Source organism: Semicossyphus pulcher, unplaced genomic scaffold (genome assembly GCF_022749685.1).
Source record: "Semicossyphus pulcher isolate SPU_LCO1_2020_fin unplaced genomic scaffold, fSemPul1.0.p SCAF_23, whole genome shotgun sequence".
Lineage (NCBI taxonomy): Eukaryota > Metazoa > Chordata > Actinopteri > Labriformes > Labridae > Semicossyphus > Semicossyphus pulcher.
Genome location: NW_027211697.1, coordinates 15703140 through 15730847, shown reverse-complemented (window position 1 = coordinate 15730847; position 27708 = coordinate 15703140). Strand labels below are relative to the sequence as shown.

The window sequence follows — 27708 nt, the reverse complement described above, 5'->3', positions numbered from 1 at the left end:
TGTTCACCAACATTATTTCCCAATGCATTGCCCTTCCCTGCTTTCATTTTCTTTTGTTGAATTCATTTGATTAGATCTTGGTGAACTTGTGTTTCTTCACAAGCTTACCCAATAAATGTTTGCACACAGCATGTCCGAAACAGTATTTAAATACAGAATAGAGCCTGTACACCTGCAACAACTGCAGCACTGGAACAGGTGGAAAGATGTTAAAAATGAACAGATCATTCAAACATTGAGAAATGATTTACATTGATCTAAGTTGTGTATAATGCAGACCATCTTATATTTTACATGTTTGGAACCTTAAGCCATGTTTTGTGATTCACTGGGAATAATTTCATGTTGCCAGTTAAGATGACTCATTTATTTTAGGACACTGTGCTGCCAAAAATAATTAGGCTTGTGGCAGCTTGTGGTGAGTTAGCATTTGAGTGAAACTGAATAGAGTAATTTAGGCGTGGCGCTGTTTAAAAGTTCAGAAACGTTTTCTTTAGTAGAGGAAAAAATCTTATGAATCTCAGCGACAGTATCTTTGTGACTTTGTACTGCTGCATTTGTTAAAATCCTCGTGGAGATACAATCACTACTAAATATTTTATACACTCTCTTCTCCATCTAAACAGGTCACTGAGAAATAGGGTCAACATGATATTAAACATTGTTCAGTGATCTTTACTCTAAAAGTCTTTTTTTGATCATTTTATTGGTTATTCCTCTGATAACATTGTACGCAGTATAATAACTTTTTAACAAATACATCTCTGTTACTTACAACAGTTCATGTGACAAATTTGAAGTTGATTAAATGTATGAAATTCTATCATTTTGTTATTGAATGTGATTAATAGGTGAAAGGCAACTCCACACAGAAAAGAATGTTGAAAGCAACCGAACTAATACAATTTCTCCTTTGTTTAATAACCTCAAACGAAACTTGATGACACCTAATTTGTGGAGGAGGTGAGTTTGAGGGAGACTGCATTACATTCCTGGAATGGCATGTGTTGTAGCTCACACGGGGCCACAGGCAGTTGTTAGAAAGAGAGAAGAGAGGCGCTCACAGAGATGCAGAGAGAAGAATGGGAGTGAGAGAGGGAGTGAGTGTGTGTGTATCAGAGAATCAGACAAGAGAGAAAGCAACATAGATTAACTGCAAAAGGAAAGTCAGACCCGTTTTTCTACATATCTCAGGAAGGTGGGACGTCCTCGTGTACACAGCTAAGCTCAGTGAACACAGAATCAGCACGAGGATTGTCTGTGCCTTGGATTTAAACTCTTAAACTGCACTGAAGGTACAGTAGTGTATCTACATTTTATGTGTTAACTTTATGCAAACATGTGTGTGTGTGTGTGTGTGTGTGTGTGTGTGTGTTTTTGACAGAGGGTTAGAGAGGCAGGTACACCTGCTACTGAAGCACAGCTGCTTTGTATCAGTAATATGTTGTAAAGGGGAAACTTCGGAAAGACTTTTTTTTCATTTTGATGCATTAGAATATTTCATAACTTGCACGAAGGACTTTGTCTGCTCAATTTGCCTTTATTGAGAAGTTGTTAATTCTTAAAGAAGTATTCATTAGTCAGTATTCAGTGCTTATTAGAAGAGAAGGAATGACAGAAGAAAGGCAGGGCGGAGAGGAAAAGAGATGCTGGTAAAAAAAACCTTTTAGTAACTATAGCTGGTATAGTTTCATTATTAAGTTTTGGTGGTTGTGTCAGCTGCATACCATGCACCTGGTGACAGTGTTTTTTCTTGTCGTGTGTACGTGCAAGCGGACATGCAAGTGTGCAGACAGAATACTCAGCATTCTTACTATCAGCTCGTGGAATGTTGCAATATGTTGAGCTCTCATTCATCACTTTTAAGACCTTCACCTGAAGTCAAGATGAGCTTGCTTGAATCAGTTATTAAATATTTCACATGACATATCTAGTCAGTCCAGTCTGGTTAGAAAACTAATACAAAATGTATATACATATATATACATATATATATATTTATAAATGATCAGTTTCAACAAGTTATAATACCATATATTAAATGATCTAAGCATATATATATATAGTGGATTTTTCTTTGTGTATCCACACTCAACAGATGTCTGCACCTCCCCCGGTGGTCCCAAGAAAGCCTTCAGGTGTCCGAGTGATGATGCCTCGAGGAGAGCAGCTTCCTCCTGGTGCACTGCCCGTCTACAGAGGCACTAGAAAAGGTATAGTCATCATAGTGTTTGTATGTGTGAGCAGAGATGTATTTATATTCTCTACACATCATTCCACTGTCTGCAACCAACCTAACAGCAGGCCTGGTGTTTTTGTATTAAGTCTGAGTTTTCATAAATGGCTTTGTTTTTCTTCTGCTCAGAAAATGGCGTCAGTGGAGAGTTAAGTGACACATCTCTATTGAATGCAGAGAGAGAAGTGGTATGTAATTCAACAGACAACTAAGATGTTCTTCTATATGTGTATATCTTCATAGCAATTTACGAGTAAAGTTTACAAATGATTAATAAGATCTTAAAGAAGATGGCGACTTGTGCAAAGAAGTTAAACATAATATGTAGTGCAAGACCACATTGTGCGCATCTGCACAATCAGGTTAGAACCTTTCTCGGTGTATGAGAGAAGACGTGTGATGGTAAGGCGACATATGGATGATCAAAGTGAAATGTAATATTTGCATTCTACAGTAAAAACCTTGAGGCAGTAATAGCTCAAAGGTGCTGTGCCAAATATGTCTATACATTTACCGAGAGAGTGGTTTGAATTTTGAATAAATCCTGAAGCACATGATGCTCAGTATATAGAAGAAAACATGTTAGATGTACAGAATTAACAAAGCATTAAAGATTGTACATGAATCAATACTTTTATAGAAACTGGAATATTGAACAATATAAGTAACACATTTTCTGCAGGGTTGTTTCGTTGGATTGCATATGTGTTAGCACACTGTAGGTGCAATGCATAAAAGATATGTCTACTTTCAGCTCCTTGTATGTTGTTTGACTCACTCATAACTTAAACAATCAGTAATATGAAGAGTTAACTTTTGAAACCCTTTCTTTCGCTATGGAGGGCTAAAACTTACAGCAAATGTCTTTATCAGGAGATTCTGAACCACTGCTACGACGATGTGGAGCGATTCATGGGACGATTGCAGCAGACAGCTGAGGCGCAGAGTGTTCTCAACCAAAGGAGGAAGAAGAGAAGCAGAAAGAGCAAGAAGAAAGAGGGCCAAGATGGTGAGAGCTGTTCTTAAATCCTGTCAGCTTATTACTGTAACTCGGATGGTTTAGGTTTAAGAAATACCCTGCTGAAAAACTGTTTGCAGCCTGATAGAGTCCTAAGACACACAGACAAATAATAACATGTACAGTGTTTGGATGATAAGTTCAAGGTAGGTTAAAAATCTGAGGACCTGTTCTGTAGATCAGCTGGTTGCAGAGGAGGACTGTTGAGCCTGGTGACTGGAGGCTGGAGAAGAAGAGTATTTGCATGTATGTGGAGACAAAGGCAGATTATTGGCACATTATTTCATATGCTGGAAGCAGCTCAACAGGCTCGTTGCCAAATGATCCTTCGAGGAATTCAGAAAATGATTGCCTACAATATAAACAAGTCCAAGAGTCATGACAGAGGAGTGACTGGAGCTGGGGCTACATCACGAAAATCCAAGATGAGGAAGATTAAAAGGCACAACTTACCGTACATACTGTGATTTCTGTTTAAGAACTAACTATAATGACAGAAACCATGTTTGAGAAAAATGTATTTGACGTGTAATTTAATCTTATAGTTGGACTCATGTCCCATCTGTTAACATGGAGGAGGAGGGCTTTATGACCTTTAGTGCAGCCAGTTGCAGGGGGCGATAGAGAAGGTTTGGCTTCACTTTTGGGGGGCTGTCATGTCGGCCATCTTTTTACAAAGTCTATTGGTCTGATTGGTCTCTTCTGTGTTCAGATGACCTGCTGACCATGAAGGCTCGCCCTCCATCAGAGGAAGAATTTGTGGACATCTTTCAGAAAATTAAGTACTCCCTCAGTCTACTGGTGAGATTAGACCTGTCCTAATAGAGAACTAAACATTTAACATGTCCTAGTTGCTGGTAACTAATATTTGCTGGTTTATTCAGGACCGTCTCAAGGCCTCCATCACACAGCCTGACGCTCCAGAAATTCTGCATCACGTCCTGGTGCCTCTTGGTTTGGTGAGTCTCTCTAATGTGTCATTACGCAGCTTTTCAGTCTCTCCCTTTGATTCTGACTGTGGTGAGTTTCCATTCCACAGATGGTGAAAACCACTGGGGGGCCTGCACTAGGTGCTTCAGTGCTCAGTCCTGCTATGACCAGGGGTGCTGTTTCCACACTCCAGGAGCATCTGACTGTACAGGAAAGGGAGCTGTGGACTTCATTAGGGCCAAACTGGACAGACCCCTGGTTTGTGTGTTAATGTATGTGTGTGTAATACTTGGTTTGAGAGTGTGTTGTATTGCTCTAACTGGATCCTCTTGCCCTCTTTCCCAGTTCGCACCTCAGTGTGTCTGTTCCTCCATACTCACCTGTCTTTCTGGATGGGTGGCGGCCTCAGGCTTACGACTCAACTGGAAATCTTCTGGAAGATCCCATTGAGTCGCAGCACAAGCAAGATGCTTATAGTGAACGTAGGACGGCACAGACTCTGCAGGAACAAGCTCAACACACAGTGGCGGGCCACGGTGAAAGCACTGACGAGGTGTAAGTCTGTATACAAAGAGATATCAGTCTCAAGGGGCTTCCTGGTTAAATTAAGGTTCAAATAAAAAATGTGTTACAGAACAAGGCACAGATAAATTCTTAAAGCAAGATGACAGAACCAGACAAATTCCTAATGGCTGCAATTCAGGGCTGTATATTTCCTAGTAAAATCAGTTTTTAGGTTTTTATGTCATACAATAAATCATCTCAGTGCCTCTCATCAGAAATTAAGATTACTGGCCTCAATCTGTTCTTTGTTCAACCGTTTTCAATTATTTTACATGTTGCATGTTATTTTATGTAACTTCAGTTTCAGGGAAGAAAACATGCTCCCACCAGAGGGTGAGAGACTTTTCTGCTGCAGTTATGACTTTGTGGCCAGAAACAGCAGTGAACTCTCTGTGCTGCAAGGAGAAACACTAGAGGTACCCACCCTTTGTCAGAGTTATGACTCACCTGTATAAGAAGACATTTTCTTTGAATGAGAAAATTTCCCTGATTTGTGAGGCATCTTTTTCAGGTAATTGAGTCATCAAAGCGATGGTGGAAATGTCAGAATCGTTTTGACCAGATAGGATTTGTTCCCTTTAATATCCTGGAGCCTCTGTCTGCTCTGAATAACACAGGGAGAGACAGCCCAGTGGTACGCAGAGAGTCAAAGGTAAATTACAGACACAACACATTTTACACACATACAAAGTTTGGTTGTTGTGTCAGTACCTCAAATATATGCACAAGTTGTGGCTTTTTGTCTCACGCGTCATGCAGTTTTTATTAATGCCTGTTTTTCCACAACAGAAAATGCCCATTTCACCTCGGACAAAGTACTTCTCGTACGCCCCATCAAGCTCAGATGGGACCAGTCCTATTGCTGCAAGCCCACTGCGACCACAGAGCATGGTTTTACCGTCGACAACACTGCAGACAGACGACAGTGACCGAGGTAACATGCACATACAAGTTGAATATCAGCCAGGGACTATCGTGTGCAAACATAAGAGGAGCATGTTTGAAAATCAAGAAACTATATCGGATTTCAGGAGTTTCTTGTGTCTGACTTATTGGAATCAGCAACCCCTAAACTCAACCAGAGACATAGCGCTGCTATAAATGAATAAATGAAGGCCATTGTGAAGATGCTGAATCAACACACACACACTTAGAGATAATTTCATACTGACACACTGCAGTGTTCCTACATGTTTAGAGCGCGTTCAAATTACAGATCAATTGTCAGAGTTGGTAGTTTAGGAAAGAGGTAAGGACACACCCACAGATATGTAACTTGCACACTGCTTTTAAAAGCTTACAGACAGGTTGGTAGGCAAAAAGGAAAACACAGATCAGTAAAGAATGACTACAGAGTAGAGAAACAAGGATGAACTGACAACTAGACAAAGGAATGGTTCAATCTATATCGATTGCAGCTGATGAGTTAAGTGGAGACAGGTGAGCAGGTAGGCGGGGAAGGTCTAAAACTAGGACTGAAGGAGGAGCAGGTGTGTGGATGGGGAAACAGGAGGAAGTCTGAGGGCATCTAGTGGAGAGATTGAGAATGGCATACTATACCATGCTATACTATCATACTATGCTGTACTATAGATATATACACTATAGGGCAGTGTTGATTGTAAATACAGAAATAACTGGGCATACAGACCTCTGACTATGTGTCTAAACTCATTTGAAATTTTGTGAACACCTTCCATGATCATTTAGCTTAACTGTTGAAAAGAAGAAATGTGACACTTTGTGAAAGCAAGTGTTTTGTGTTTTTTAACTGCAGTCCTGATAATGAATGATGAGCTTCTGCAGCGGCTCGCTGGAAAACGAGGCTCCACTCGTCCGCTGGTGGTCCCCCGCGCAGCCGACACTTCAACTCCCCTGAACTACCACTCACCCTCTACAGAGGTGGAGGCCTGGCTCACCGCCAAGGGCTTCAGTCAGCAGTGAGTGTGCACTGTTCACCTCCCACTGTTTCCAAAACCCTGATTCAGAACAAGGATAGTTTGTAGAACCTGCTGTATTAGTTAATTTACAAAGACGTCTTGTTCTCAAGATCCACTGAAGGATTACAACAAATTTAAAACAAGAAGTAGATTTTATTATTTCTTTTTACGAGAAGCACTGCCTCGGCTTCAGCGAGCTTTATGGTGTTGCTTATTTTGCACTTGGGTTTTGAGGACTTAAAGAACAGTAAAGAAAATAAACCCCCCCACAGTTTATGGCATTATTCATGCAGCTTTCAAAGTGATTTTGTTTAGGGTACAATAGCACCCTCAGATGTCAAAATGTCCTCCCTGCCAATGTTTATGTGTTGCTTAACTGTGAACAGAGTTGAGTTGGAGTTAAACATAAACAGTTAGCAAAGAGGACGTCGGGGCATAACTAGTTGCAACATTGAAATGGAGAGTGGCAGTAGGAAACAGCAGGATTCTTCCATATGACAAAAACACTTCTATCATGACACCAACGCTGATTTTGTGGCTCTTCCCTCCTCTGTCAGGACAGTTCAGAGTCTGGGCATTTTAACTGGAGCACAGCTGTTCTCGCTGAATAAGGAGGAGCTGCGCACGGTAGCACCAGAGGAAGGTGCACGAGTTTATGGCCAAATAATGGTGCATAAGGCCCTTCTTGAGGTTTGTCTATGTTTTTTCTGGATACACTGTGTGTTTACGTGTGTGTGTGTGTGTGTGTGTGTGTGTGTTTTTATGTTTGTGTGTGTGTGTGTTTTTATGTGTTTTTATGTGATCATGCTTGGGTCCATGTGTTCTGAGCTGTTTGTTTGCTCAGCCTTGGCTTCTGACAAACTTACGACATATAACCAAATTGTTACTGACCTACATCGACAAAAAGATCATTCACCTGACATTAAAAAACCCCAAATGCATATTAGCTTTAAGAGATCTTTAAGGTCAATATTTGCAGTGGGTATACTTTATATTTGATAATCAATAGAGAGCATTTTTGTTCTTGGTCTGGTGTTGAAGACATTTTATATTGGGTGTCTTCAGGGGTGTTTGAATTTGACCTTCACTGTACAAGCACAAGTAAAATTTAAGCGCACTTGTCATTTTTAAATCACAGTTTCAAATAAAACCTTAAGGATGTTTCCTTTAAAGTTTTACAGAAATACAAACAAAGATATTTCCCTGTTAAATGTTGTGTTGTCTCCTCCTCAGGATGTGCGTAAAGCCACAGAACTAGAGACGGCCATGGAGAAGCAGAAGTTGAAGATTGGACTGATATCAGAGGGTGCCGCAATGTGAAGACGCTTTCAAACATCCACTTTTACGGATCAGTCAAAGATGAATGGGGATGATTGTAGTATTTCATATACAGCCAGAAGCACAGAGTTATGTTGCAGAGGGATTTTAATCTTGTCATCATATATGCCGTCATATCTCTACTGTGCTACAGATTCATCCACAAAATCAAGCTGCATTAAAAGTGAAGCTCACTCATTAATACTCAGACATTGTGTTTTTTTAAAGTAAGTTTATGCTTAAAACTCAGCAGTGTTCATCTTATCCAATTTCTGTCGACAATAAAGAAATGCGATACCTTATCCCCTCCTGCGGATTAGGTTGATGTTTTAACAATCGACTGAAGCTGCTATTAAAAATAAATACATCTGCATTGTAACAAAAATGTTTAGAACTCAACACAACAGTCAGATGTTTAATTGATTCTTAGTTTTTCAACGTCAACCTGAATTAAGTTTTGTGTTTTTGCAGCCAGATGTGGGTAAAGACTAAATATAAAACTACAAATATTATAATACTGTCATAAATACAGAATGTCAATCCTGACTCTGTTCTATGAAGATTACAATCTTTTCCTTTTGATTCATCTGTTGAACATATCACGACACATTGCTGTCCATTTGCTGTCTTGAATAAAGCTTAATGTGTATATTCCCTGCAACAGTTTTTAAATAACTTTTTCTGACATGAACGAGTTATATGATCCAAACATAGAACTTCACAACTCAGATACAGAAATGTATTGATTAATGTTTCAGTTTCATTGATGATTTCACTCAGTATTTTAGCACAACGTTCAATACATATAATTTGTTAAATAAATCAACATCATACGGCATTTTACACATTTTTTTTAATCTTTGTTAGAAATGTTATATCCTTTTTTATGTTGCCAAAAAGTGTTCTCAATCTCTTTAAATGTTTTTGTTCTGTAATGAAAATTTGTATACAAGAATTAGTAAATAAATCAGCATTTATGTTTTTACAGTTTACTAAAATAAGATCACTTAGTCTTTATGCTGGTAACAGTTACATTTGGTTTTCATTTAAATTTTGAATAAAAGACAGAATGTTTAATACAAGCACATTCAATTATTGAATTTGACGAATACTTCTGCATATTAGGCGTTTGTAGCATAAACTATGATGTTACTCCTGCTTTGAGCAACGCATTATTCAAACATTGCTGCAGTAAATCAGGTACTGAGATCATAAATAATTATTGTAATCCGCTCAGTGCAGCTCAATATTTCACACACAATATTTAATACTGGCTCTTGAATGACAGATGATTACTACACAAAATTCATCCAGAGACCAAAGGCAAGCTTTTCCTACCCATATAATAAAGTCACATTTATTTCAACATAAATCTGTTTGATTTTAAGTGCATTTACTGAGGTAAATATCTTGTATGGTAGGTATGAACACTGAATATAAGTCATCCTTTCCCAGCATTGTCACACTGTCACAAGACACAGACCTCTGAGCAGCAGGAGAAGAGGTAGTGTGACTGATTCTCACTGCGTTCGACAGTCCACTGTGACTTCACACGTCACAGGTGCTGCTCTGGTCACAGCAGTCCCAGTTCAGGAGCTCTTTCCCCTTAAACCACAGCTGGATCTCCCTCTGAGCCCCCTCCAATGAATCACTGGCATGAACCACGTTCCTTTAAATGACAAATACACTGCATTACAGGATGCACAGCTGAACAGTGGCATGAGTCTCATGAGGTTTTTGTCTACTCCTGAAACTTACTGTGCACAGAAGGAGATTAAAAAACATCCTGTTACCTGCTGACATGAAAGCTGAAGTCTCCTCTGACTGTGCCTGCCTGGGCCTCTGCTGGGTTAGTATGTCCCACCATCGCACGGGACGCCTGGACTACTTTGTGCCCTTCCCATACCTAATGAAATATAAAACAAGATACATACTGTATTCTTATACAAGAACTACGAATGTAAAGTTTATGGATATTTATCACAGGATTATATATGATTTCATACTCAGATTATTTGTAATACTTTTCTTAACATATCCTTCATGTCTGTCATTCTCATACAAAGCTATAGAAGAGTCAAAAACAAGTAGACAAAAGTAGGTAAAACACAGAGTATCAGTGTCCTCACCATTGCAACCACAGGGCCTGAGGTCATGTAATGCAGCAGCCTGGGATAGAAGGGTTTAGTCCTCAGTTCACAGTAATGTTGGGACAGGAGATCCTCAGACACCTTCACAACAGAGACAGCTGCAGTTAAAATCAGAGTACATGCCCATCACACCAGCATCTTTTTCAGACTTCTATACCTGCAACATTTTTAGGCCAACCAGCTTGAATCCGCGCTGCTCAAACCGCTGAATGACTTGTCCAACAAGACGACGTTGGACACCATCTGGTTTGACAGCTATAAGGGTCCGCTCCCTCACATCTGGAAGACCTGCTGGAACAGAGCACAAACTTATTCTGCTAATGTTCACCTAAAAGGAAGAACACAAATATTGACCTGAAGACAAACAAACACTCACATGAACTAGATTCTTTGAGTAGAATTGAATAGGAACATCAGACATTTTAATAGAGTATTAAGATGTTTAGTTGTAGTTCTGCACAGAATGGCAACTTCATCTCCACTAGGAGATAATGCACGACTGCATGCGATCAATTACATGTGACTCGCCACGAGAGGAACTAAATCTACAGGCATTTCACTTTAAACTGTCTCTGCCATTATAGTACAGCAACTCAGCGACAGAATGGAAGTTTCATTCTGTCTTGCCCATTACGCACAAACTACGCTCAGATTTCAGCATTTTACGCACATCACAGCTCACTGCTGCTGTCACCCACAGCACCAACACTATCTTCTGTGGCTCTAACCTAGTTCCAGTTCATGAACCCAGGAGTTCAGCAAACATGTTTGTTTTTGCAAACAGCCCCGTTTAGTCTGGAACAAATAAATATTAAGCACAGAATCAAAGTCTCTTTTCAGTCAGTGCCAGTTTGTAACAGTAACCTAACCTATTATTTAAATCTCAATCATTAAATATTTGTGTCATCATCAAGTATTAAAAAGAGATTTCTCAAGTTTAAACTTTTATCAATGAAAGTCCTGGATGGGTGCCTTGCCTGATTTAACTTTTGTTTGTAAATGAAAAGTTTAATTTGCACAACCAAAGTGTCAGAAATAGGAAATGCACAAAATGAAATTATTTACTTGATTTGCTCCTTTGCCCTGCAGCAGCTCTGGGTCCACCGAGAAGCGCAGAGGGAAATGCAGACAGAAGACATCTGTGGGTTTGTTGATCGCTTAAATAGGTCTGTTGGAGAATTCTTCTGATAGTGTACCGCTGCATCATGACCACGTTTTGATGTGTTTTAGCAGCCTCTGAGGAAAAAAAGTCAGCCCTCCTCAATCTCTACTCGCGAGTCCTCCCCTCTCTGTCACCTCCCTGAATGTCGCTCACACTGAAACATATTTAACTCCACTCATGCCAGGTGCTGTTTCTTGTGTTTCTGCTTAAACATCAACATGTCTACTCCAGCAGAGACTGGATTCCATTATTGAACTTAAAGATAAACAACAGTCCTGTGCGTTAACCTTTTTTAAGTATCTGGAATTTACATTTTCTTCACTTGCAGCCATCTGTGTCAGTGTGATAAAAAAAGGAAGTTTAAGAGTATGACACCGATCCTGCACTTTAGTTTCTACTAGTTTTATTGATCTGTCGTACAGATCTCTACACATCCAAAAGTTTAAGGTTAACCACACCAAAATAGAAATGAACGTAACCATAATATTAAGAGGTATTCTAACTACTTTCAAGCTCCACACACTGCATGTAAAATGATGTTAAACATAAGAGACATCCAAGCTGTATTAAATTCTTTTTAGTCCACAGTGATATTAATATGAATAAACTGTTCTGGAAATATAAATAAGTAGATTTCCACAAAAAAATTAATAAATATTAAGACCTTAGTTATTTCAAACTATTATGTTCATTTTAAATGCACTAAAAATCAGCATGCATCTGTATTTCCTTACATTACAATTATTACCAGTAAATTAAAAATCAAGATGAGACTTGCAGAAAAAGAAACTCAAATATTATTTTGGTCCTGTTGGTTGTCCTCAGTCATGAACCTCCAGTTTGTCAGTCTGTTTTCTAAAAAGCAGCAATAACACATAGCTGAACATTATCGAAAAGTTAACAGCATAAGAGAAACACAAATTGCCGTCAATGTCAGTATCTTAACAGCAGGTGTCCCCAGAGAGAAGCTTTGGCTGTTTCAACATCATGTTTTCTAAGGTCTTTGACAGACATGCATCGACAGACACAACAGTAAACTGACATCCTTGCTGCAAGTTCAACCTACAGAAAAGATGATGCCACATTTGGTGTTAAGTTTGTGAAGTTGTTTAATTAATCTTGCTGTGCCAATGCTTTCTGCCTTGTCACCTCACTCATCACAGGCCACGCAAATCTGTCAAGGGTTTTTAGCAGGTCTCAATATTTAAATTTGCTCCGACTTGTCCATTGGCTCTGTCAAGAACTTATTAGACTTTGTGATTATTTTGCGCATGTCTTCTAAAAAATGCAAGGAGGAAACAAATATTCAGAAGTTGAAGTAAATTAATTAGGGTTAAAAAGGGTTTTAAAAAGATGCCACTGACGTGTAAAGCAAAACAGTGTAAACATACAGAAACGCCGTGAATCTCTGAATACAACTATTATTTTCACAAAAATACTGTAATAACACTGCAGGAGTAAAGCACATAGAGCACTAAAATCATGAATTAATACCTGAGTTTTACTAAAAAAGCACTTTATTATTAATCAAGCAGATTTTTCTTTTTCAGAATGGAATGATATGAAAGATCTTAAGTTGAGAGTCCGTCTCCTTTGGAGATGAAAAAAAAATTGAAGGCAAAATGAATAAAAGCAGACATTTTAAAAACTCAAAATGAGTTGAAAGTGCTCAGTCCCAGCCCAGCTTTGTTGCGAAGGCGTGGGAAAGAAGGCCTGGCTCAGACTGCTCCAGGTCCGGGCAAAAGCCAACTGCAGACCAGGTTTACATTTCTTGCCAAAAGATCATTGGCAACACATAAGGAGGGCGCTGCTTTTTAAAAAAAAATATTAATGCGCCAACCTTCTACAGTAGAAATCAAAGAGAAAAATCAGCAGCATCCTCAACCTCCAATTACTCAACAATACTTTTTATGTTGTTCCTTCCTATTACTTTGAATAGGTGGAGCAAAGCTCAATTGGAGAAGGAGTGTTGGGCAAAGTGGTCAGCACAGGCAGTCCTTGAAGATCATAGTTGATGTGTGGAGTGGTTCAAACAGTCTTTGTGCTATAGCTTGATGGTGCCAGTCGGCAGGCTACTATTACACAGTCTGTAGTAGCGAAGGTCATTCACCAGCCGCTGCACACTTTGAGTGAACGAGGGCAAGTCCTTAAGAAAGAAGAGACATAGTTTAACAGTAAAATAAGTTTACAAGAGAGAAATAGGTTGGCATCAGAGTGCAAGGAAATGAGCCAGAGTTCAATTTGCAAGGTTAAATGTGTTTGGGCTGATGAAGTAAATACTTGGAGGAGACTGCAAAAAACATGCTGTGTACACCATATTTAAGGGACCTAATTTCCTCTCAAATACACGAGGTAAATACAATTAGATTTTCCTGCTTACAGAACTTCACAATAAATATTCTAAAAAAAAAAAAAATAGATCAAAATATCTTTCCAGAAAGGTTTGTAAACAGCTTTTAGAGGAACAATCAAAGATTAAATAGTCACTCTTCACAGTATGCTCTGTGAAAAACAGAGGTTGCTGTTGAAATCCTTTACACCTTTGTATTTGGACAGCAGCACTGATCTGATTTCTTAAGACCTGGGTAAACAATAACAAGCTATTTGCACGGCCACAAGAGGTGAACTGGGAAAATATACGTTAAAGAATTTGTTTCTGAAAGAAACTGCAAAGAGCTCTCTGGAGATAAAGTGATATCTTTGTGAAACAAGAGCCAAGAGTATTCCTTCATATGATGAAAACAAAAGTATTCTCATATGCTAGGTTTTTTTAGTATAATGGCATGTTTGTCAGCATTTTGCCAGGAAAACAGATTTAAATTCAGTAAGTGACTTTTCAGGATTGAAAGATTTTCAATAAAAAGGCTCGACTGTGACGCATATTTTTGGCAACTAATTTTACTGTTCAGTATTCAGATGTGGCCAATCACTTAAATGCCACCGTACACTTGATTTGTTATGTTGTTTATTTCCGTATGCCATGTTGTGAATAATCAAAGCTGACCTTCCACATCCTGTATGCAACGCTCAGGCAACCTTTTCTAATGCAAACCTGTGCAAACAGCCTACAAAATACATTTACATGGCTCGGTATAATTTATTCAAGTGGAAAGAAAAACAATGCTGGGAAAATATTTAATTGTTACCCGTTCAAGCTTGAAGTTGCGTGCAAGAACAGCTCGTTGGCTGGTGTCCACACCCTGACAGCCATTGAGGAACTCTGGCATGAAGGCCGAGTAGAAGGCATCGAAGTCAACAGAGGCCATGTTGTAAATTGCAACAGTGATTTCCTCCTGAAGAAGGTCGTGACTTTTGTGGAGAAGGACCTGCAGCAGCACGTTGATGAAATGGAAGAGCATCGAGGTCCGGAATAGCTTCTAAAGCACATTAAAAACAAAATTATAACAGTGGCTTGTAAGCACTCACTCATGGGTACATTTAAACCTCATACAAAACTGTAGCTTAAGAGAAAAAAAGACCGACAGGTTTATGCCTTCATGTTCCTTTCTATTTTTGATGAAGGTTTTGTATATGGTCTGAAAGTTTCCTGCCTGTTGTAAACAGTCTGCAGACTACTGAAGGAGAATGAGTAAAATCACAATTTGGAAGTGGGTGAACATCTCTCCATGACTTGACACTCCTCCAAAAAACAAATACATAAAAGCTCAACTCACTCTGTGATATAACTTGTGCTTGCTGTTAAGTGACTCCAAATAGGACAGATTCTGCTTGAAGATGTTGATGTCAGGCTGCAGAAAAGACTGTCCAAAAGCCTGGAAAAGATATTTTAACACAAGTTAGTGAATGCAGCGGATATAGATTCAACAATGCTTTCAACAATTACCTGTGTTGCAACTTGCAAATTATGTAATTTGAGATGACTGGGCTGTAATATTTCTTCCCTTTCAAAACAAAAACTCCAGAGAAACGGAGTCTAGTCTAGTCTCCAATAATTGCATACCCACCTGCATGGCAGCTGTGAATTGAGCCTCATTTTCCATGGTATCTTCAACGGCTCCTTTTTGGACACTTGTTAAGACTGAAGTTTTGAAGAAGTACCTCCAGTTTTGGTGAAGTATTTGGTATAGCAGTTCAAACATCTCTGCCTTGACGTCTGGGGAAGATCGCTATCAAAGAGGAGATTTATCAATTGCATGCAAAATGACACCCCAGAATGAAGGAAAACTCTTAACAGTTGAGCACCAACTGACCTCTGCCACAACCGGGTAAACCTGCTCCATGCACAGAGAAAGGATGCTGGGTAGAAAAGGCTTGAAGGCTTGACCAGGCTCTTGCACCACCACCTGAAGGATTTTCAGGAACTTCTGTACCACTCTAGACCCTGCACTGCCCTCTTGCAAAATACTGGCTGCCAGCTGTTCCCTGGAGCGCAAACAAGCAACATAAATTAGTAGTAAGAGAATATCCAGCATTTCAATATTTGATGTATCATTTTAACTTTTATCCACCTAGATGTAATGCAATACTACTGTGGCTAAAAATAATCTCTGGAGGATGTCTTTTATTTTTTACCTGGTGAACATGCTGAGGAAAGTGTGAATGATTTGTCCTGTGAAAGCTACACCCATCTGGACTCGCAACGCCTGAAACAGCATCAAGAAGAAGGCCAACATCTCATCTGTCACATCTGGGAAAGAGAAGTGACAGTTAACAAAGCTGTGCAGTCAGATGAGCTGTTCTGTAAAAGTTCATCATAGTCTTTAGGAATGTATTTTTTAACATTTGTATTAAATACTATTTATTGTAGAGAGTTGAAACAGCTATCCATTATTTCTAGTTAGATAGGGAGCGTAATGCTAGATGGATTCAATTATTTTTATAATGTAAACACATTTTTAACACAAACACTAAAGGAGCCACAATGCAGATGAAAGACACTGACCTGGCTGCTGAATAAACACAGGGAAAAGGCTGAGGGACACTTGGACAGACTCCTGAAGACTCTGGTAACAGATCTGACGTGATTTGGTGGATTCCCCAGAGATGCTGTCCACAATGTCTCTGAGAACAGGCAGGGTCTGGTGAATCACAGCTTTCACTGGATAGAAAAAAAAAAACAATCATAAAAACACAGTTTGAACAGAACAGACGAAGAGTAATAAAACAAAAGACTGATAAATAAATACTGACCATTATCCAGATCGGGTTGCCTTGGAGTAATGTTTACAGTTCCTCTCAAAATGCGATATTCTCGGGTGAGTGCTGCCAATAGGCTGGCATGGTTGCTGGAACGTGTTTGCCACTGCTGTTCACTCTCTGGTAGGTTCGGCCATGGGAGCAGCAGCATGTTGGACAAAGCTCTGCACACCAACAGGTGAGCCTGTTTGAGAAAAATTACATTGTTGTTAATTGAGGACATTTCAAGGATGTTTAATTGTCTTCATACAGGAAATGTATTTACTAAACATTTACCTCTTGCGGAAGTCTGCGGGTCTGACTCTCTGTAGTAATGAGGTTGAAGATGTTCTGAACAGCTGGCAAAGTGACCAAGAAGACAGGCCGCACCGTGGAGGTTATGGACACTATCAGATGGCATGCTGAGAGCAGCAACTTTTCAGGTACCTGGAGACAGAGTGAATATACACTGAAATATTAACTATTTGGTAATAATACTCTCTACTCTTGTTTCTCTCTTAGAACAACCCTAAATATCTTCCTCACTCAGGGTTAATGTCAGTCGGTAGGTGGAAAGGAGCTACAAAATTATTCTTATCCTTCGGTGAATAAACCTACACCGTAATCAGCTCTTGTATCAATTTTGATGAACAAAACTAATTTTAGTTTGTTTGTATGTTACAGCGATTTCAATGAGGTCATCAATGTTAAGTATCCTTCGATCTAGAAGACACTACCATCAATAATGCAGAACTATACTAGTAAATTAAAAAGGTTATGTACAAAATGTAAAGAGGGGACTAATAAGCAAAACGTATCAGATAAATAAAGCGGAAAATTAAATATAATGAGGATTCTTTGAACATGTGCTTAAGGTTTTCAGTGTTGGCTAATATGTTTTATGTCATACTTCCTCCTTAATGAACCACAGTTTCAACATTGAAATCTTTGAACATTCTTAAGATCACGTATACATGAACTACACTTACTTATATTTGAACTATAACCAACATGAATTGTTTTATTGGCCCATATAAAATCCTGCATAAATCTTCTTGAAACCCTTTTAAAATGTGCAGGTTTTATTAAGTAATGAACATATAAAATGCATTAGTGCAACAGCCACTTGTTTATTTATAAACACCTCTGGAAAAAAGAGAGAAGATGGGCAAGCTACCTTAGCAGTGATGAGTGGGCTACTGGCCTCTATTGCAGATGTGATGAGGTTGATAAATTGGCTTGGGTTTTGACTGTGGACCTCACTGTAGAACTGCGCAAGCCAATGAGAGTAGGCTTGCAAAGCAGCAAGGGCCTGTGCATGTCTGAAACAAACATACAACACACACAAACACAGTAAAAATTAAAAAAACAAACAAACAAAAACTTTTTCATACAGCTTAGTAACGCGTTACAAAATCGCATTTACAACAGTACCTGTAATGCTTTTCAGTATATTTATGATGGCATTATAATGTCTTTGTCATGATTTCTAAGACACATTGAAACTCAAAAATTAAATTAAATGTAAAAAAGATTTCTACAAAGTCAGTTCCAGAATTAAAAAAGATTCTGCAAGTACTCGTTCAAAACAGTATCACTGATAGCTCTGAAAGGCAGGCAAATTTGTAAACACTATGCAAACATCCAGAACTACTTTGTGGTGGCATCCACAAACTTTTCAAACTTTGTTTCTCTACTTTTTTGTACGTGTTGCTGCAAAAAGCATTTAGCATCAGAACAGTCCTCTCTCTTTATTTTGAAACTGAAACTTTTATACAAACAAAACCTAATACACAAATAGTGCAACATCTGTGGTCAGGTTTGCTTTTTATATGAAATACTCACACATCAATGAGGTCTGGCTTGAGCACAGAAGGCACAGCGGTCTCCAGGTCATAAAGGGAGGTCTGAGAGCCGTAGCATGTCACTTCAACCAACCTTAAAAAAAGAAGCACATGGTCCATTGTGATATTTTGGTCTTTAAATGAAGCAAAATCAACAGGCAGCAGAAGACTGAGTTGAGATTCAGTAATGTTGACTGTAGAATATGTTCTATAATAAGCTCATGATGTAGACAAGAGCATTTAATTTAAAAGTTTGTAGAGTATTAGAAAACTCACCGCTCCACCACTGCCAGAGCATCACTGAAACGTGCAGCAAAAATTTCCCCGATGAAATGCTCTGCCAAGCGTCCGACAGCTTGAAGTAGGGAGCTGAGGTCCCTGAGAGAACAGTGAAGTCGACGGCAATCATTCTCTGCAGTGATGTTAAGCCTCCGACCTGAAAGCAGGACACAATCAACATTACAACATTGCATTAGTATCAGCCCATGTGGCTGTAACTTGAATCAAAAGACGGAAGAATGACAGAGAAATGACATTAAAAGAGAAGGTTACTTACTTGTTCCATTGGTGACAATAAACTGCTGCAAACCCATGTATACGTCCAAATTATCTTGAAGGACTGGAAACTAGAGAAAGAAGAGGATTAAGGAGGAGGTTGCAGCAAACATTGACTGACACTGTGCATTTTTAAAAATGTATTAATAAAATCTATAGCTATGATAAAAGAATTCCGTTTCTTTTGAATATTTATTATTTTTGTTACTTTTTCTGTTATGGACACAGGAATGGAAGCAGCAGGCATACTAACATCTAACATACACAATACAGACAGTGTCATAACCACAGAACCAAAGACATAATCTATCAGGAAACCTGTTCAAAACAGGAACTCTATTATAGTCACCAAAATTAAATTCTGCTTTTATGAAATAAGATAAATAAAAGTATGGCAGTGCATCACTCTATACAGCAATTTACCAAATACAAATCAACAACTACTAACATTTGCTCTTTGACAGCCTGAAATCTTGTACATGCTAAACTAAACCATTACCACTAAAACACTCACCCACCTCACCTAAATAGTATTTTTTTATTTTGTGTTTCATCATTATAAATTAACCTAATTTATAGCCCTGTACAAATGAATTGTTTAACTAGTGTTTTTACATTTTGTGCAATGTTAATACTTTTACTATTGTTCCAACTGTTGTCGTGTGTTTGAATTTCTCCATTAGTTTTACCAAGACGTCATGGTGATACCAACAATAATCTCTTACCAGAGTGGAAAATGCATGGGATGGGAGCAGCTCCATCACCTTGGCAACCACCTCCAGACTCTGACGAAGGTACCTTTGCCACTCAGTCTGTTGCTATAGTTACAAAATGGAGGAGAAGATTCAGACTTAAGTAAAATATATTTGCCTTTGTAATTAGAGCAAGACCTGAAGGGGTTAATGTGCTAACATGCTAATGGTTACAAGACACACACTGTACATACAGCATTAGGTTAAAAGGAGCTACTGACAGACTGATAAATAAACATTTATTGTTCTTACATCATCGTCCAGGGTCTCATCATCCAGCTCTTCCAACTGAGCCTGATTGTATCGGAACTGTATGCGATTCAGAACTTCCCTAAACAGAAGAACTAAGGCATCTTTGTACCTGTCAAACCAGACACAAATATATAAGTACATTGTAAACAATAGATTAATAATACATCAGGCATTTTATATACTTGATTGCCTATAGTTTTAAGGTTGTGGTGTATTTCAGTTTAAAAAGGAATAAAAAGGTTTTCTGGGTAACTTACCTATTTAGAACACTTTCTCTGTCAGCGAGTCTGCTTTTGATTTTGGTTGTTAGAAAATCTAAAAAGACACTCCATATATCCAAACAGGCAAAGTAGCCTTCATGGGTTGGCTGAAAGACAATGAGAGGCCAGTTACACAATATGTCACAACAATATTTTGAAGGAAACATGTAGAAATGAATAACATTTTGTGTACTGAATAAACATTACACAACTATTTGACAGAATTTGTATTACCTGGTTGAAGGTGTACTTGAAAAGCAGGGCAAGAAACTCTACAATTGGAAACTGAGGACTGGACTCAATCCGCCTCAAGTGAACACTGACAAACAGGCGCAGAAAATCTGTGAACTTTTCCAGGTAACTGCAAAATGAAAGAGCCAAAGTTAACAGTGCATACAAATGAAAACATCATCTTGTAACATCGCAAAAGGAAGTTACATAACCCAATTTTCTGTGAAAATGTGGCTCATGTGCCTCTTAAACTACACAACTGCTTCTATCAAGCTTGATTTTATAATGATTGGGATGTCACAGATGACAAGATGATGCGAGGTGATTTAATGTACAATGTTTCAAGTTTTATGTCCTGAATTACTATATAAGCCATCCTTTTTGGTTTAGTCTGAGAATAAGCTACATTTGAAAAAGGTAACCTATACTATGAAACATACGGCTTAAGCAACAGTCAGTAATGAATAACTTCATTCTATCCATTGAAACCATAGAAACGTTGGATCATTCTCAGCTACTGTTGAGCCAACTAAAAAACAACCGAAATAGTGTTAAGTATTCAAGATAGTCATAATTGCACAGTTTGCAACACATGCAGAAAACAGAGGTCAGAGTGTGATACATGTGACGCAGCTGAGGTACAGACTGTGAAGAGTAGGTGCAAGAAGACATGAGATGAAAAACCACAGTGCATCTTCTGACAGCAAATTAGGTTTTAGAGTAATAAAAGTTAATTGGACTAGTAGCATACCATGCTCAACTTGTCGAGGTGGGATACAATATAGTCTCATCACAAGTACAATGTCAACTACTGGACTGAGCCATACCTCTCATCTAGTTCCTGTAAGCGGCTCTTGACTGTATGAGCATTATTCTCTCGTGTCAGCCTCTGAAGGAGGAAGAAGGTCTGCTGGAACATGCGCAGCAGGTACTCCTCAAAATCCATTGGCACACAGTTCTTTGACACAAGCTCATTGACACACGTCATTGCGAGTACACCGAGCCGGGCGCGGTCCACCTTGTTGCCCTCACTCTGCTGTCCGTTTCGCCCTCCACCATTCGATGTTGGTGGCATTGTCCCAGGATTAAGTTGCCCATTAGAGGAGGAGGAGTTGGAGGAGATGAAGGATCCTGTCTTTGCCTTCGTCCGAATATCACAACCAAAACGTGCAAAGTGGAAAATGGATGCCAGCAGTGTGGGTGTGATGCTTGTAGACAGAGGGATCCAGCTGAACAGGTGAGCCAAGCACTCCAAAACGAGACAACAGAGCTGCTGACTCTCACTGTCCAATGCTGCCATGGGCTGGCAAAGCAGCTTTGAGTACTGGCTGCCCTGAAACAAACTGCCCAGCAATTCCACTAATGGATCGAGGAGACAAAAAATTGACAGGTTAACATTCAACTACAAACCACTCAATACACGGCTGTAGTCAGTCTCACCATATAATAACCTAATATTTGCAGTTTTATGTAACTAAAGGACAATTTACTTACAACTTTCCCTTGAGGTGGGTGAGGGAGGTGGGGTGGAAGCTATGACACTGTGCTTGTCCCAATAGGTCTCCAGGATACCTGCAAAACAACATAAATCACAAGAACTCAGTTACAATAAATGGAGGGCTTTCCACCAAAACATTTGTTTTTCCGATTGGCAGCCTGACTCTTATTTGTGGTAGTTTTATCATTAGTAAAGTTTAGGCATTGCAGAACATGGAAATGCGCATTTCAGACTATGCTATACATCCTTTGCAATGGAGCACATATCACTGACATCACATACAGAGTGTACTGTAAGTAATTGTTACATACACCCATGTGTATCACTAGTTCTCCATAAACTACTCAAGTGGTTGAGATTAAACGGTAAGAGCAAGACAAGAGATCTTGTCATGCAACCTTTTTTTGCTTCTTTACTGAAAAAAAAAACAACAACCTACAAATGATTTCACAAACTACAACCAGGACTTTAAAATTTGGAGCTGCCCTTGAACATTACATTAAATGTTGTCTTACCTGTCAACAATCCAAGCACTGTAGGTACCTGCTCCATCAGCAGTTTACGCAACTCCTCTTTTCTAGCAACACACAGGTCTTCTCGAGGACACGCAAGTTCCTCTGATGTGGTTTTCAGCATCACCAACCCCAGTGGAGCCAGAGCTGGGGACTGGATTAACTGCAATTCACAACCAATTGACAGACGATAGCTCTAATCAGTATAAATGAAGATTTCAGAATCTTTACCAATAAAACAGTCCAAGACTATCTTATGTAAGAATGCTACTGATAGCAGTTCTGTTTAGGGTTTCTTTTTTAGAGCTGGGCCATCTCTGCTAAAGCAAAGACCAACTTTGCTACCATCAAATAGTATTAATACACTTTTGTATTTGCCTTCTCACGGCAAATGCTATATACCTGCTAAGTGTGACTCTGTAGATTGTCATAATGATCTAAGATGCAACAGATCGATTGTGTGGCTTATCAACATTTATTTTGAAGTGAACGTTTACATTACATTTTACCCAAAATAAATAAACACTGGACATGTTCAACGAGCTGTGAATATACTCTTAGGCCATCTCAAATGAAGATGTTATGTTATAGAGTTCTGAGAGCTCTGAAATACAGGGTTTCTCTTCCATTCCTCCCCTGCTTTTATTGGTCACATCTAGCTACCTCACCAACAGCTGTTATCTCACTGGTTGCAATTTAAAAAGGTCAGCTGCAACCATGGTCAAAGTTAAATCATTTGAACTTCTGCACAGCAATAGGTGGTAATTTTGAGTAGAGTGTGGGAGTACTCCACCTAATGGGGTGGCACCTAATCTCTATTTACAGATTCTACATAGAAATGTAGAGGCAGGGACGTGGATTTGGTTTCCGTTTGTACTACGCTTGTTGTCCGAGTAATATTGACCGATAGTATCAGCAGGCTGTGGGGTATGCAGGATACAGTCTGTGTGGAAAACAAAAGCAGGCGGAACGTAGAGCGTTGTAATGACATCCAAGCTCCCATCAGCGGTCATCTGACAACGATTTACCTCCTTATTAATCTCTATAAACAGATATCTGCAGCAAGTTCAGATAACAATCCGTTCTAGATCTAAAATTCCCTATAAATGAGATAAAATCCCTTGACACTGTGTCACGAAAGCCATTCAGCATTCAGATTTCAACTTCCTCGAATGCATCAGATCAATTTGACCAGCATTTTAAAAGTTGTTTTCTTCTCCTCTTGAGGGCAGACCTGACAAAGCTTGCATTTTTACTTTTTACTAATCTGCATCATGATGTTGAAATTTCGGCAAAGGTAAGACACGTTAATTAAAGTCAATCACAAGAAAAACGTTTCATTTTCTGTAAACAATGGAGCGCGCAGAAAAGGAAGTCTTGGCCAGAAGCTGTTTATGCTAACCACTGGCTACACGCCCAGCATGTTCACCTTTGTCCCCAGAGGCTATATCGTCGTCAGACTACAGCCATTGGGATCCGAGATTGGGTGGCACCACTCTCCCCATAAGACACGGATGGGTTTAACTGCTGATCATTTGAAAGCAGCCTTTGTTAACATTTGTTAACTATCTAAAAGCATGTCAACTAGCAACCAGCAACTGAAGATTAAAACTTGATGTAAAAATATTAATAGCAGTCACGACTTCAGCAGGGCTTACCTGAAGTGTGTTGGTAAAGAAATCATGGTAGAACATTGGCCAGTCCTGGCGACCAATGTCCACAATGACTTTGCAGAGTTTGTTACGAATGAAGTAGGGCACCGATTTGTGCTGAGCAAGTAGGAGTTTAGGCAGACAGCTGCGAATCTCCATCTTGTCTTGTGAAGCAACACCAATCCACATCTTGTTCACCAGGTTCTGGAAGTAAAAGGGAACAATCAGCTGTTCATGTGTCTAAAGGAGACTACAACTTAAAATTGAAAGATATTTATTGAGTTTTCAATAATCAGATGAGTCATTCAATTAAATGACTATTCAAAATACTTTTTTGAACAAACGCACTATAGACATAATGCTGAAAGTAAAGAAACAAACAAAAAACCGACATTTAAGCATACACATCTCAGATACGCATTAAAGAGATAAAAGCATGTCATTAGGGGACCCATGATGTTCAGCCTACTTTCCTATTTAAGATATATTAGAAATTCAACTTGTTTTTAGAATTAACAAAATGAAGGAACAGGAAAACAACTTTTTCATCTCAGTTCCTTTAATGCAATATTTTTCTTATTGTCTTATTTTTAACACATTACAAGGTAAACAAGGCTGTAGACAGAACTATGAAGTGAAATGATGAACCTCCCACCGAAAGGACTTACTTCAAATACTGTGAGACTGTACATCATTACATACTCATTTCGAGTATTGGAGAGGAAGAACAAGCAGTGGCGCCACGCTTCACTCTGCTGTGCGAAGTTATTTAGTAGCTCTTCTACAGAAAAAAGGAAGCAGGCAGAGGTAAATGTCAGTGTAAAACTTCACTTGCAGACAGACTGAAAGTAATGCGTCATAACACAGGAAGTGTACAAAAAAGGCACTTGCAATACAAAGTAAATAAATTCAGGTCACATTAAACCTACACTATAGTATATTCCAGTATATAGTGCATTGTATTTGGTGATTCAGACTAGCTAAGGCAGATATGTATCAACTGTTTTACAAGGTCAACTTACCTATTTCTCTCTTTCGTTCATTGGTAGTGCAGCTGTGAAAGAACTCTGTCATAAGGCTCTCCAGTGCCCGCAGTGATGACTCCTCTGAAGCCTAGTTGATAATAAAAGGTAAAGTTAATAACTAAAAGCAAATTTAGACAAAATACATATTAAGAACACTGAATGATCTGCTTTTGTCACAATAATCTACCCACTAAGAATCACACTTGGGTCGGCATCTGTTCATTAGATTATTAAAATTAATTGGCATGAACGTCATGAGGCACACAGCAAGTGCTCAACTGCAGAACAACTGTAAACCAAAACCACTTTTCAAGAATCCTCACAGGAAAGACAACAATGCATAGTTATTAGAGTAACTTCTTAAAACATCTGAGCATTAAGATCACTTTTACATGTAGCCCTGCAAACTGATTTCAAGAGGAGGTACACTTTGTAGTTAAACTTTTGCCAACAAATAAGCCATCTTTCCAAGGTGCGTCACTTAGTGAGTTTAAGACTTATCTTCTTGGTGGTCATAACACATGTATCACTGAGTGCTATGTACGTTTTGGTATGATGTCATGGAGATATTAAAACAACTGCAATTTGACTTGCTCATATGGTCCTGCAATGACGACTGAATGAGGGTTCCTGTCTTGATCAATGCAAACCAAGCAGTAATTTAAAAGAAATAATTTGTGATTAATTGCAATACCATGCTTTGACAGGTGGAGAAAGTAGGGCCCAGCATAGCCCAGACAAGATAGCAAATTGAGATTTTAAAGAGCAGCTCTTGTGGCAGGCGGGTCTAAATTCCTCAAATAAGCCACAACTTGCCGAGGCTGAACACAACTCAAAGGAAATATTCGGTTTGCAAGATGGGCGTCTTGCACCGTGAAATGGCTTAGCTAGCTGCCACATCCTGTGAAATACCTGTCTTCTCGCAAACCGTTATATGGCTTAACAGAACGACAGGGCCGTTGTGCATACAACCATACCCGATTAGCTATATGTAAGAAAAGTACAATGCATTATTAACGTAACTTAAGTTCTCCCTGTTAAATTACACGAGTCATATCGTATGCACCACGATTGCTACAAACAAATGAGATAGGTAAACAGCATGAATAATTATGTAAATAATTTGTCTTCAATTATACTCACCATGTTCCGCTGGCTCAGATGCTTTCTTCAGCTGACTTAGTCTCGTTAATAACCGTTACAGCAAAAAGCAAACATTAGCTACCTAGCTAGCCAATTCTGTAGCGTACGTTAGCTAAGGTGTAACCGCAGGGGCTCATCATGGTCTGCTCGTTAGCTTAGCGTACGGTGGATACTCAACACACAGCTAGCTAGCAAAGGTTGGCGTCGTTGACTTTGCTTGCAATTACGTTTAACAGTGAGTTATTTTATATGGCTCGAATAAAACGTGTTTTTCATTACCAAGCGTATAGGCTTAACATTCAATCAGTTATCTCCAACTGATAACGTTAGGCATTGTCGCATAATTCTATTTACGGTAAAGTTAAATTTAACGTTATAAATCTTGTTTTTGTGGCAGAAATAGCACTGTCTCCAGCACCGGAGAAATGTGCACCGTTAATTAGCTTCCTATGAGACGCATTTCGAAGCGAAGTTACCTAGGTGCTAACGTTGCAGCGGATGGCTAACTCGTTAGCTTTTCTAGAAGGAAGAAGGCATAATTTTCGTTAGCTAACGTTAGCTGTCAAAAGTAGACATGTTTCTCTGGTTGGAAGTCACGACACCTTGTCTTTACCGTTTGTAATATCGAAGCGGGTGACTATGCACACCTAAGTTATATATCTGACAAACTTGTACTAACGCTAAATATATAACTCTATGCGCGCCTGCTCCTGTTATTCCCCTTTTCAATGCTTAGGGCGGCTCGAGAATATAGCTAGCTTGCTAGTTGTGGGGTTTGCTTCGCAACTTCCTCTTTAGATGCAGAAATCAGCCAACCACATCGGCCTGTGTCAAGTTAGTCATAATAATTAAAGCACGACCTCCGGTTATATCTTTCAAAGTATAGAACTTAAAATAATAATAATGATAATAACAACAACAACAACAATAATAATAATGATAATAATAATAATATTACAAATACTGAGTGTCAGTGTGAGAAAATAAAAATAAAAATAGGACCGCTGTCTCAAAAAGTAATTAACATGTTATATGGTTTTATTCTATGATATTGTCCTTCTTGCCACACAAAAAATGGCTGGCTTTTATTTGTACACACGTGCCTATTCGGAAAATAATGCAAGTAATAGAACAAAAAGCGTTTGACAGAATACTTAGAGTAAGGCATGTGTCCCCTCTAATGACTATTTTGCCCATCTTGAAACCACACATCTGCAGTATTTTATCTTCAAACTGATTTAGTATCCGTTGGACACAACATTTTTACACAATGTTTTGAAGTCTGCACTTCTGGGGATACTTACTTTTCTCTCTGCTCAAAACTGTGTGTTGTCTCATGTTTAAGATACAGTTTAACGCTGCTATTTGCGTATAGAGATCAGCTTATCTTCAAAGCTACCCTGGATAAAGTTGTTAATGCAGCATTTTGTTTGCATTATTTAAAAAAAAACATATGTGACTGATTACAACAAAAAAAATTTTAGTCACTGTAAACCAATGTTGCTTGTTGTGTTGAGGACCAAACACGTGG

General features: G+C 38.9%; 3 protein-coding genes across 3 annotated transcripts; 1 reads left to right on the top strand and 2 right to left on the bottom strand.

Moving 5' to 3' along the window:
- Positions 1–1195: 1195 nt before the first annotated feature.
- On the top strand, positions 1196–8903 carry eps8l1a (EPS8 signaling adaptor L1a). Its single transcript, XM_069674302.1, has 14 exons — positions 1196–1295; positions 2099–2213; positions 2366–2424; positions 3110–3245; positions 3967–4055; positions 4139–4213; positions 4294–4442; positions 4530–4739; positions 5050–5164; positions 5260–5400; positions 5538–5682; positions 6526–6688; positions 7246–7378; positions 7922–8903. Exons 2-14 carry the CDS (start codon positions 2099–2101, stop codon positions 8006–8008), a joined length of 1617 nt encoding a protein of 538 aa, XP_069530403.1. The 5' UTR covers positions 1196–1295; the 3' UTR covers positions 8009–8903.
- A 650-nt stretch (positions 8904–9553) lies between these two features.
- nme4 (NME/NM23 nucleoside diphosphate kinase 4) lies at positions 9554–11359 on the bottom strand. The gene is made up of 5 exons (XM_069674352.1): positions 11221–11359; positions 10313–10443; positions 10135–10236; positions 9799–9911; positions 9554–9674 (listed from the first exon to the last, which is right to left on the bottom strand). Exons 1-5 carry the CDS (start codon positions 11357–11359, stop codon positions 9554–9556), a joined length of 606 nt encoding a protein of 201 aa, XP_069530453.1.
- A 455-nt stretch (positions 11360–11814) lies between these two features.
- xpo6 (exportin 6) lies at positions 11815–26930 on the bottom strand. The gene is made up of 24 exons (XM_069674354.1): positions 26178–26930; positions 25032–25122; positions 24678–24790; positions 24016–24213; positions 22361–22520; positions 21842–21919; positions 21175–21706; positions 20351–20477; positions 20114–20223; positions 19857–19965; positions 19578–19670; positions 18854–18923; positions 18574–18733; positions 18299–18391; positions 17631–17775; positions 16751–16900; positions 16469–16658; positions 16221–16376; positions 15851–15965; positions 15529–15700; positions 15283–15444; positions 14992–15090; positions 14464–14694; positions 11815–13463 (listed from the first exon to the last, which is right to left on the bottom strand). The coding sequence occupies exons 1-24, from the start codon at positions 26178–26180 to the stop codon at positions 13362–13364; spliced, it is 3459 nt and encodes a 1152-aa protein (XP_069530455.1). The 5' UTR covers positions 26181–26930; the 3' UTR covers positions 11815–13361.
- Between the last annotated feature and the right edge of the window lie 778 nt (positions 26931–27708).

What these genes read in the sequence shown, in the direction of transcription:
- nme4 (XM_069674352.1), bottom strand. Translation starts at nt 11,359, where the DNA reads ATGCAGCGGTACACTATCAGAAGAATTCTCCAACAGACCTATTTAAGC. An exon ending in TTGGCCTAAAAATGTTGCAG is followed by an intron (nt 10,237 to 10,312) that starts GTATAGAAGTCT and finishes TCTGTTGTGAAG; the next exon opens with GTGTCTGAGGATCTCCTGTC. An exon ending in TTCAGCTTTCATGTCAGCAG is followed by an intron (nt 9,675 to 9,798) that starts GTAACAGGATGT and finishes TGTCATTTAAAG; the next exon opens with GAACGTGGTTCATGCCAGTG.
- xpo6 (XM_069674354.1), bottom strand. An exon ending in TTTACCCGGTTGTGGCAGAG is followed by an intron (nt 15,445 to 15,528) that starts GTCAGTTGGTGC and finishes CCTCTTTGATAG; the next exon opens with CGATCTTCCCCAGACGTCAA. An exon ending in GCAACTTCAAGCTTGAACGG is followed by an intron (nt 13,464 to 14,463) that starts GTAACAATTAAA and finishes TTCTTTCTTAAG; the next exon opens with GACTTGCCCTCGTTCACTCA.
- eps8l1a (XM_069674302.1), top strand. Translation starts at nt 2,099, where the DNA reads ATGTCTGCACCTCCCCCGGTGGTCCCAAGAAAGCCTTCAGGTGTCCGA. An exon ending in CCAAACTGGACAGACCCCTG is followed by an intron (nt 4,443 to 4,529) that starts GTTTGTGTGTTA and finishes CCTCTTTCCCAG; the next exon opens with TTCGCACCTCAGTGTGTCTG. An exon ending in GACAGACGACAGTGACCGAG is followed by an intron (nt 5,683 to 6,525) that starts GTAACATGCACA and finishes TTTTAACTGCAG; the next exon opens with TCCTGATAATGAATGATGAG.